At 37.2% G+C, this 11,769-nt stretch overlaps 1 protein-coding gene across 1 annotated transcript; it reads left to right on the top strand.

Annotated features, from left to right (window-relative positions):
• The first annotated feature begins 7,902 nt into the window (after window positions 1-7,902).
• Window positions 7,903-8,886, top strand: BDR25DRAFT_300179 (uncharacterized protein). Its single transcript, XM_033689315.1, has 2 exons — window positions 7,903-8,013; window positions 8,064-8,886. Exons 1-2 carry the CDS (start codon window positions 7,959-7,961, stop codon window positions 8,624-8,626), a joined length of 618 nt encoding a protein of 205 aa, XP_033553971.1. The 5' UTR covers window positions 7,903-7,958; the 3' UTR covers window positions 8,627-8,886.
• The last annotated feature ends 2,883 nt before the right edge of the window (window positions 8,887-11,769 follow it).

Genomic DNA, 11,769 nt, shown 5'->3' with positions numbered 1-11,769 from the left:
TCAATTCTTTTTCTGCTCTGCTCGTGTTGCTCGGCTTTTGTTTTTCCGGTCCGAGTCCCTCGCGCACTAGCCCTATGCGCGACCAGCTTGCAACATGCTGCAATTTGTTGCAGAATATTGCAAAATGCTGCAACATGCTGCAATTTGCTGCAACATGCTGCAAAATGTTGCAAAATGCTGCAATTTGCTGCAACATGCTGCAATTTGTTGCAAAATGCTGCAATTTGCTGCAACATACTGCAATTTGTTGCAAAATGCTGCAATTTGCTGCAACATGCTGCAATTTGCTGCAACATACTGTTCGAGCTTATTGCTCGTACTATGTAGCAGCTTTCGTCCAGCGTTCCTCCTGTCTTGACAGTAGGTGCGCATATCTAACACTTATATACTTTGTTAAAAAAAGTAAAATAACCTATATTAAATAGCTATATTAGTGTGTTAGAGATTAGTATTAGCTATGCTTAGTTATAAGCTATAATTAGTTACATGCTATAGTTAAATATTATTATTATATGTCTATTACCTATCTAATACTAATTTGCTAAGCATTATGCTATAACTATGTAACAGCGCAGGCAAGACAATAGGTCTAAATGCAGTAGGAATCTAGTTAGAGGCAAATAGAAGTGCGTAGGGACTTAGAACCTAGGAATGCTATTAACACCTATAGGCCTTATATAGAGGATATTAGAAAACTACTAAGCTAGCTAAAAAAAAAAGTGCAACTAAACACTTAAAAAAAAAGTAACTATAAAAAATAAAGTTAAGTTATAGTTAAAGCTAATATAAAAACTTATTAGATAAGTTTTAAGTAACTTAAGATAAAATAATTTATAAAAATTATTATAAACCATTTTTTAACCTAAATAACTTACTATAAAGATAGAATAGTAAGTAGCATAAATAGCACTAAAAGTAAGCTTTTAAAAAAAGATAGAAGTGTATTATAAAAGAGATAAATTGCTGCTAAGCCTTACTTGTTAGGATTTATGCTTATATACAAAGCACAGGTCATGTGACCTCTAAACAGGTTAGGGGAGGCCATACTAGCCTGCTCTAGGACATCCAGCCTTACACCTACCTTAATGTGCTAACTATTGCTCTAAGTAAGCTTTGCTTTTACAGATTATTTATAAACTGTTGTAGTATTTTTTTTATTAAAGTTGTATATATTATTATTCTAAATACTATACTTAGCTTTCAATTACTATAAATTTTTTATAAAAAGCTTTTTTATAGTTATACTTGCACTTAAACTTTACTTTAAGCTTTAGATAATGCTTAATAAACATACTAGGCTAGTTTATGCTAATATAGCCTATATTATACTTAGCGTGCAAAGAATTAGCTATATTAGCTACAGCTACTAGCTAGAGGGGAGATTCTAACACATTTAGCTTAAGTATGTACTTAATACTTACCTACTTCTTGTTATTATCTAGCTTAAAAAAGTTATCTAGTGTATTAGTTACTTATTATCTTTTAAAAAAACTCTGTAAATTGCTACTATATATTGCTTAAAAAGTATTATGTCTTATTTAAAAGCCTAAAGTGTAAGCTGTATCTAACATTCTTTTAGCATGTCTAAGTAGTCTTGTTAGGAATGCATTAGTGTAAGAAGAGTACTGTAGTGTGGTCTTAGCAAAAGTAAGCAACTTAGGTGCGTAAGCAACTTGTCTATAGTGTACGTTACACATTTAGCTTAAGTATATGCTTAATAATTACTTACTTTTTCTTATTATTTAGTATATTAGTTATTTATTATTCTTTAAAAGACTTAATACATAGCTATAGCATACTACTTTAAAAATGTTACATTTATTTAAAAGCCTAAAGTATAAGCTATAGATAACATTCTTTTAACATGTCTATGTAGTGTTATTAGAAATACGTTAGTATAGAAAAAGTAGTTTAGTATAGTTTTACTAGAAGTAAGCAACTTAGGTGGTAAGTAACTCGCCTATAGTGTATTTTATAGTATAATATAGATAAATTAGCTTTTATAGAGTTTTAATTTAAACTTAATTAAAAACCTTAAGTAAATTATAAAGGCTTGCATTTTAAAGTGTTAAGAATATATTACTACTTATAAGCAGATAGTAGATATTCTTAAAAAGTAGGTAAAGATTACGCTAGCTAATTATAGAAAGTATATTCTTAGTTAATTAAAGCATATAAAGAAACTTGTCTAAAACAAAGATAAGTTAACTTACTATTAATTACCTATTACACTAGAAGATAGGCCTAAATATAGGCTTTTTATAGAAACAATAATCGTTTAATTTAGGTAGCAATTAGCTAAGTAACTGTAACAATTCGCACAAATTGTTCGATCTTAGCGAACCAACATCCGAAGGTTCCTTGTATCTGCTCCGACTCTACCCTAGCCTCTGCTGTACCTCTATTCCCCTTAGTATTTAGTTGCACCTCTCCTCTGTAGCTAGCTTAATAATTTTCTAATATCCTTTATACAAAGCCTATAGGTGTTAATAGCATTCCTAGGTTTCTAAGTCTCTACGCACTTCTATATGCCTCTAAGTAGATTTATACAGCATTTAGACCTATTATCTTGCCTGTGCTGTTACATTATATTAAAAAACTTACTTTTACTAGTAATAGCCTTATTAATAATATTACTCTAATTATTTATTTAATTATGTTTAAGCTAAAAACACATTTAATTTAGTTTAATGTAAGGCTAGATGTTCTAGAACAGGCTAGTATAGTCTCTCTTAACCTGTTTAGAGGTTACATGACCTGTGCTTCGTATATAAGCATGAATCCTAACAAGCGAGGCTTGGCAGCGATTCGTCTCTCTTACAATACACTTCTATCTTTATCCGAAACCTTGCTCTTAGTGCTATCCGTGCTACCTACTGTGACGGCACAGGCAAGACAATGGGTCCGAATGTGGTAGGAATCCACTCAGAGGCATATGGGAGTGCGTGGGGACTTAATGACCTAGGAATTCTATTAACACCTATAGGCCTTGTACAAAGGATATTAGAAGACTACTAAGCTAGCTAAGGGGGGAGGTGTGACTAAATACTTAGGTGAATAGGGGTAACTGCAGGGGACAGGGTCAAGTCATGGTCGGGGCCGATACGGGGATCCTTCGGATAGGTTTCGAGCGACCCGAGATGGAACGATTCGTGAGAATCGTTACACCTACTATCCTATCTTTACATTTAAGTTATACTACTTGTACACTATTACATTAAATTATTTAGTTACTATAAATAAGATCTTAAAAACTTTTTATTAACTAAAGCCTTTAGGTTTAGAACTTTCTCTCCCCTGTAACAATTTGCATGAATTGTTCCATCTTAGATTGCTTAATAAGCTGATATCTAAAGGGTCCTTGTATCTGCTCCGACCCTGCCCTGCCCTCTGCTGTACCTCTATTCCCCTAAGTATTTAGTCGCAACTCCCCTCTTAGCTAGCTTAGTAGTTTTCTAATATTCTTTTATACAAGGCCTATAGGTTTTAATAACATTCCTAGGTTACTAAGTCCCTACGCACTTCTATATGCCTCTAAGTAGATTCATACCGCATTTAGACCTATTGTCTTACCTGTGCTGTTACATCTCTTATAATTAGAATTGCCTTTAGAAAAGTTGCAAAGAGTGCGCTAAAGTAGAAACATAAAGTCTACTAATAACTTATTAGAATTAGAGACAACTATTAATGCTTAACTCTTAACTACTATTAGATCCTAGTGTAAAGTTTACAACACGCTCTAGCTGTAGCTAAGGCAAGATCCCTGCTACTAGAGCTAAATAACTACCTACATTAACAGCTAAACCTGCTTCTGCAGAACCTAAAGCTAAACTTACCTAATTTAACATTAAGCTACAGCAACTTAGCTCTTAGGTTAAAAACTGTTAGTTTTAATTAACCTCTATAAACTACTAAATTATCTCTAATAATGCTTTAAATTACTCTTGCTACTCTAATAGCAAGAGACTTTTTAAGCACTTTTAATGCTACCTTGATTCTACCTTACTAAACACACCCCTAAGATTAATAACTTTTTAAATAGTAAAGAACTAAAGTTTAGATAATAGCAAGCCTTAATTATTAATAGGCTAACGTTAATATAGATTACTATTAAAGTAGGGGCGCACGCATGGCGTTTAGTTTAGGGGACCTGCTAGCATTATAAAGAAATACTTAGAGTAAGAACATCTAGCTAAACTAGACTAGTTTTAGTTTAAAAAGGCAGAGAACATAACAGTAATACTTTTCTACTATAATTACTACTAATAGAGACTATTAGTCTATAAAAAGAGGGGTAGTATAATAATTTACATGAACTGTTTTATCTTAGCAAACTAACATCTAAAGGTTCCTTGTATCTGCTCTAACTTTACCCTAGCCCCTGTTGTACCCCCATTCCTCTAGGTATTTAGTTGCACCTCTTCTTTGTAGCTAGCTTAGTAGTTTTCTAATATCCTTTGTATAAGGCTTATAGGTGTTAATAGCATTCCTAGGTTTCTAAGTCCCCACGCACTCCCATATGCCTCTAAGTGGATTCATACCGCATTCGGACCCATTGTCTTGCCTGTGCCGTTACAGTAACCTTCTTCCTAAATAGGCTAACTATACCCCTGCAGAGCTTAGATCGTTAAGTGACTAGTGGCTTTTGGTAGGCGACTGTACATACATCCTGCACACTTGTCCTATAAGTGCAGTGAGGTCAAGTAAAGAAGAACGTGTGTATGGGAATTAATGTTAGATAGATAAGAGCGTAAGGAAAGGTTTAGCTAGAGATGCTTGTTCCCTAAGAGTTATGTCATGCTTCAAGTCCTCCGCCTAGATATAGAACCGTGCCACTCTATCATTGCGTTCTAAATTAAAAGTATTGGCGAGCTATGGCAAAGAGCATTGTGTAGATGTTGAAGAAGCAGGAAGTAGCTGGCTCAGGTGCCCTATTGGTCTTTCTATAAAGTAGATTATATTAGACTCAAAGCTCTACTCGCCGCTCTTCAGTCTTTTAGATACTTGGATGTAGGTGCAAGTCTTGAAAGAGAGTAGCTGTGAGTGCACGGAGAGCGAGTGGAGGTGGACGCTGACGAATTGGTTGCCACAAGACATGCTTTTTGCCCACAAGCAAAGCCATTACCACCTGCAGGGTGTTCATGGGAAACGGGGCGTTTGTTGGTGAGGAAGCAGTCGTTCACCGGTTGTAGGGTTGTGGGCTAAGTCGACCCTATCCCGTTGGTTTCTGCCTGTGGCTGTGCACACTTGCGTTGGCGTCTGGCGTCCCATGTCCACCGGTTTCAACTCAGCTGCGCCTCCAACATATCGCTCTTGGCTCAGCCTCGAAATGCTGCCTGATATGAAAGCTCAAGAAGGCACTGATTCCTGCGAAACAATACTGCTCTTTCTGCGGGCTCAAGGCTCGACTCTGCTTCGCCCATGGCGGACCCTCTATCCTTGCTGGCGAGCATCGCTGGTGTTGCTACTGCGGGTGTAACTATTTCCATATCCCTGTATGAGATCGCACATCAGGTCAAACGCGCGCCGAAAGAAGTCGCAGAAATAGCAAAAGAGCTTTCCATGTTGTCGTCGATCCTGCGGAATCTGAAAACGGTCATGAAGGATACCAAGGACATCTGCAAGCCGCGATTGATTACTGATACGAAAGAGCTCTTGGAACGTATACGCACGATATATAAGGAAATTTGCGAAATCACTCGCGACAGCGGCAGCAGCTTGTACCGCATGAAACTTTTGTTTCGAGGTTCGAGGACCAAGAGTATCCTTGCGCAGATCGAGGGTTACAAGAGCACTGTGAATATCATTCTCGGGACTCTGCAACTAGCAACGCTGCAGACACATGCGAAGAAGTAATTCTCTCTATTGGGCGACTCGCAATTGGCTAACTTCACTATAGCGCCAAAACAGGCACGGATCCTGAAGTTGCACAGCTAAAGCGACTTCTACAAACACTGCTGCTCACAGGAAGTGAGAGCATTGCGAAGATTATCGATAGCAATAAGATCGATCCGGTTCTCATCTACAACGAAGACAACTACGATTACGGCTCTAGTCGGCGGCACGGCTCTAGTCGGCGGCAAGGCCCTCAAGACCGAAGCCCTGAGAGAGGAAGGAGTCCGATTTATAATCCAAGGGTCAACTCGCGAGTCCACTTCGACTACCCACGCCGAAGCGGACTCAGTAGAGAGAACACCCCATTGCATGAAAGGCGCAAAATTTATCCGGGTGCGAAGAAAGACGCCCGACGTCGAACCGCTCTAACTCGAACCCCGTCTCCATCCCGTTCCCCAGTCAGCAGACCTAGGCCACACACCCGCACGAGCATCAACAAAGAAACAGGAATAAAGGAGCAAAGAAGAGTGCATCCAGGGTCGGGAAGATTCTCCAGCTACTACGAGTCCGAAGAGGAAGATGACCCGAAGAAGACAACCGCGTCAAGTGGAGATGAATATTTGGAGTTCGACGAGGAGGACGTCTACAGCAACGACTCTAGCGATACCGACACTGATGAAGAGAAGGAGGAGCCTAGCACATCAACAGCATTGATTCTGAGGACCAAGTCTCCACCGAAAAAATCCAATGAGACCGAGTCGAAACCCACCAGTGAACCATCAAAGAGAAGACCACAAATTAACGTTGAAAGGAGATCAAGGCCATCGTCTTCCGTGGGCTCCCTACCCCTGCCACTACCTGCCCGGCTGTATGGGATGTCCAGAAATGATCGTCCCTCTCGACCCCTACCTCCTCACGGGGTGTCTAGAGATGATCAACCGTCGCTGGCATCCGGTAGAGAACATTCACGGCTCTCGCTGCCTCCACGTTCATCAATGGCTTCAGATTGGAATAGACGGAGGGCCGTATGGGATCGTACTCCTGACGATACGGCAACTTGGTTATATCGACTTGTCTTCATGGAACAAGCACCTCCGATGCCAGGGGCAGTACCAAAGCCATTGTCTAAGGAAGAAGTTCCCGCCGTGGTCACCAAGCTGATGATTGAGTGGACATCAGCCGATCCTACGGGTGAAAGCATGTCAACACCTCTCGACGAGGGATGCCAGTCGCAGGAAGGGATCAATGACAAAGAGTGGGACCATGATGTCGAGAATGTCATACGAAACCTAAAGGACGTAGATTGGGACCCCCATGACTCGTTCCTCGACGACGATAACCCGGTATACAAGACTTGGGGAAGTCGACTTGATGATAATTATACGAGTCACAGAGTACGGGAAAACCCACATCATCATTCTAGCTCCATGCCTTCATACACTGGTTCACACCAGCCCCCGCCGTACAATCCATTTGCGCCTCCACCTATGGGCAATCCGTATGATGCTGTTGCTCCTTCTAGCATCGTCGACTCGATGAACACGACTATTGCCCAGCTCAGGGGAGTCATTAATACAATGCTGGAAAGAATTAAAGAACTAGAAGACGCTGGTGGGCTGAAGGGACCAGAAGCAGGTTTAGTGCAGAAGGGGTGTGAAGTGGAGAGAGATGCGATCAATGACAAATGGGCCAAAGAAAAGTCTGCCGCACTAGAAGAGATGAAATTTAATCATATTGTCGAGATTAAAGAACTGGAGGTCGAGATTAAAACCCTGAAAATGGTTCATTCCGAAACCCAAGCAGAGCTAAGGAAAGAAAATGAGAAAATGAAGAGTTTGCATTCAGAAGCACTACAGCGTGCAAAACAGCAACATGCTGAGGAGCGGATGAAGCAAGAGAAGGAGGAGGAGGAGGAAATCGCGAAACGAAAAGCGCTGGAGCGGATTGAGCTTGTTGAAAACCGTCGCATGATTTGTTTCCCGGTCTCCCATAAGGGCGAACTTGTCGATTCCAGTTTAGAGAAGGCGGGCTTCATGTTGACTTACACAAATCCATTCACACGCAAGACTGCCATACATGGTACAATATGTTGGACAAGATCTTTCCTCCCCTCCGCGAGCGAAATGTTCGAAGTGCTTAGAATTAGTGGATGGAAGCCGCTCTGGATGCGAGGATCAAGTAAGCCCTGACTTTAACTCACCCGGGTATTCACCAGCTAACAGCAGCAGAACAAGGAGAAACATGGTTTCTTGGTGAAAGGGCAATCCTAGTGAACTTCCTAGGGAAGGAATATACTCCGCAAGTCGCGCCATCAAACAAGTTCCCCGAGCCGACTCACAGTGAATCCACCACTCGGACTCTCTCCGAGGACGAGTACACCGCCGTAGGAATCGGCCTCGTCGACCGTGACGCCATTGAACAAGTCGACCTACCGTACATAGGACAGTATGGCTCGCAGTACCGTTTCGATGTCAGCGTGACATGCACAGATATCGAAAACCTTGTGGCTACTTCATTTCTCCTCCGTGAGCGCCGTCTCCGCAAAGCTTCCCGAGGAAGTACTCGTCCTCGTTCAACTACAAATGGAAATGGTTCTGCTTCACCCAGACCCTCTATCTCAACAGATGCAGAAGGGAGCAACGGAGTGCACAAGCAGCGACAAGTGGACTCTGAAGACGACAAATATCTCAGGCCGAGAAGTACCTCGAATGTCGAAAGTCGGAACTCGCAAGATGAGCGCGAGGCTGGGACTGACGGGAAGAAGAAGCATAGGAAGAAGCGATACATTTGAGATACTTGGGGCTTTGATATCTAGGTCCAATAAAGGCAGCACCCGATTATCCACTCCAATACGTTAATGTTGCCTGTTTGTAGGGTACCTGAAGCTTCTCCTTCTCCCTCTCAACATCGCCACTTGGATTTACTTGCAGCATTCCTCGTTTTGATTTTGGCACCTCGGCTTAGTCTTGTATATTCAAACCTTTTTAATTTCCTAGCACTTTGTCAGTATGTTATGCTATAAGTTTCAAGACCGGCAGCATTGAAGGCAACGTACACTATGCAAGTTGACTCTTTTGCAGACATGGGCACAGTCTCCACCAAGGAGGACTGCCCCAAGATTCGCACTTCAGCGATCCTGCTATTGGTGGCTACGGCGGACTGTTAGCTGGTGAAGGGAAAAAACTAATTGCCAATCGCTTAGAAGCATTTTAGGTATAAAACACTATAGTATTTTACTAGGCAAAACATACTATAACGCATTTATATAATGTTTTTTAAAGATCTAAGAAGTAAAGGGTTGTTTTACATAACTATATTATAACTGCTTTTTATAGCAACTGCCTTTACTACAGCGTTGTACAATAATTGTAGATACTTACTGCCACCACTACTCTTCTACATCTACTACTACTACAGCAGTAGCAGCAACAACAACAGTAATAACAGTAATAATAGCAGTAACAGCAACAGCAGTAGCAGCAGCAGCAGCAATAATAATAACAATAACAATAATAATAATAATATAAGCATTAAGCCTATAGTATTTTAATTACTTTTATTATATAAAGCTAATACTTAAAATAAGGCTTTTATTTTTTATAATGCTGCTGTTACTACTGCTAACTAAGCTAGCACTAATGTTAATCTTATTCTACGTGTAGGACAGCAGTAGCTAGCTCTACTAGCTTATAGTCTACAGGCCTATGCATTACTAGCCCTTTTAAGGCAGGATGTAGAGTTTATATATAGCAGTATATTCTCTTATTAAATAGCTTTATATAGGCCTTTATATATTAACACTATCCTTATATAATCTTGTAGAAGGGCAGTGGACAACCTATGCAGCACATGCTATAGCGCTGTCTTAGGCCCACAACTGTTCCTAGAGTGCTGCTGCGCTAAGAGGCACTTTAGTAAAGCATATAGCAATTATAAATAGCATAACTATGCTAGTTACTACTTTATAAAAAAAAAAGTAATAATAAGCTAGCTAGTAAACCTTTATGTTTAAGCTATAACTTAAAAATTAGTAGTGCTAGTAATAGTTTATAGTAGTAGCTTATTTTTATTAAAGATAAACTTACTAGAGCTTTGTAAGGCCAGGATGGCGCTTACGTGTAAGGCCGAGATGGTGCTTACGTGCGACGGGTATATATACTATTCTGCACCCGAAAATCAACGTTGGTTGATTATTCGTACCTTTTGGTTGTATTGGCGGAGTGGTGCGGAGCCCCGTCCTTACAAGCTTTAGCTAATAATATAATAGTTTTAGCTTAAAGTATATATAATATTTTTTTTAAAAGTAGTAAAGCGCTTTAGCTATAAAAGTTGTCTATAGCACCTAGCTATATAAAGATGTCTATAGCACTTAGTTAAAGCCTATACCTCTGTGCAGTAACTAAGATAAGTAGCTGTTAAAAAGTAAAACTAAACTAAGCTAGTAAATAAAAAAAATAAATTAAATTATTATATAAAATATACTACTTTTTAATACTATAAAGCTAATAAGGTACTTAAGAATTAACATTAAATAGCTAAAACAGTGCTTACTTATAATTATATAAAAGTATTTCTTTATTTTTTTTATTTTTAATAAAGCTTAATTTTTACTTAACTTTTTTTTTTTACTAGCTTCTTCTTTTTCTTAACTTTAGTCTACTTAGTAGAGAGTTTATATAAAAAGATTTTATTCTAAGCTACTATAGTTACTTTATATACTAGGTATAAAGTTATGCTTTAGTTACCTTTTTTAAAGTATTTACTTTTTAGTAAGTTTTTAATTATATAATAATTCTTAGCACTTTTTAAAAGATATGTAATATAATTTTTACTAATATCTATAATAAAATATAGTTTAAAATAGCCTTTAGTAATTAAAAAATTAAATTATATAAGCTTTTTAAAAAGGCTATTTTTAATAAACTTAGTATAGCTTATAAGAGGCACGTTCTAAAGCTGTATCTAGGTCTAATCTACTATATATTAGATATTAGCTAATATATAAGAGGGTATTATATGTAGCTGTTTAATACTATTAATTTACTTACACTTATTAATTACTTTATATTATATAAAGTAAAGAATTATAAGAATAAAAAGCTTAGCTGTTATATAGCCTTAAATAAAAAGTAAAAATATACACTAAATTAACTACTAACATGCTAATTCTGCTAGTGTATATAAAGTAGCTTATATAAAAAAGATAAACTTTTTTTTTTACACTTTTAAGTATATTTTTTAAATAAATTATCTCTTTCTTATCTTATATAATTTATATAGGTGTAAGAGGTTAAATTTAAATGCTATAGTTTAAATAAAACTAATATTTAGTAAACTACTTACTATAAGACTATTTTATAGTAGGATAAAACTTATCTTAGGCACTTATAGTAATAATAAATTATATGTTATATAAAAAAAAAACTATAAAAAAAACTATAAAAAAAACTATAAAAAATTTAAATATACTATAAAAAAAATAAAAGCTTAGTTACTACATTTATGTAAATCTACTATGCTAGATTAAGATTAATAAGCATTTTTTTACTAAAGTTAGTTTTAAAATTAACATTTTAAACTATGCCTTAATTACTTTAGTTAAATTAAATACTTTTATATTAAGTATATTATATAAAACTTTACTTACTAATTTTACACTTTAATAAGTAACTTAAGTAAAGATAGTATAAGCTAAAGACTATTTTAAATATAGTATTATGCTTTTACTTAAAGCTAAAGATAAACATCTAAATATAGTATTATATAATTCTAAAAGTTAGAGTAAGCTATAGCTACACTATTAAATCTAAGTAAATCTAGTACTTTATTACACTACTAAAGTATAATTTATAAAAAGTAGGCATTTATATTCTAACTATTAACTTTTCTTTTAATTATATAAAGCTAATTAGTATTAAATAAAAAAGCCTAGTT

This window comes from Lindgomyces ingoldianus (assembly GCF_010093535.1).
Source record: "Lindgomyces ingoldianus strain ATCC 200398 unplaced genomic scaffold BDR25scaffold_2, whole genome shotgun sequence".
Taxonomy (NCBI): Eukaryota; Fungi; Ascomycota; class Dothideomycetes; order Pleosporales; family Lindgomycetaceae; genus Lindgomyces; species Lindgomyces ingoldianus.
The sequence above is the reverse complement of the archived record's forward strand: the minus strand, read 5'-3'. Positions and strand labels throughout refer to the sequence as shown.

Bases quoted from the DNA above. Each gene is read 5' to 3' on its own strand.
- BDR25DRAFT_300179 (XM_033689315.1), top strand. From the start codon at position 7,959: ATGTTCGAAGTGCTTAGAATTAGTGGATGGAAGCCGCTCTGGATGCGA. The intron at 8,014-8,063 runs GTAAGCCCTGAC...TAACAGCAGCAG, and splicing joins GCTCTGGATGCGAGGATCAA to AACAAGGAGAAACATGGTTT.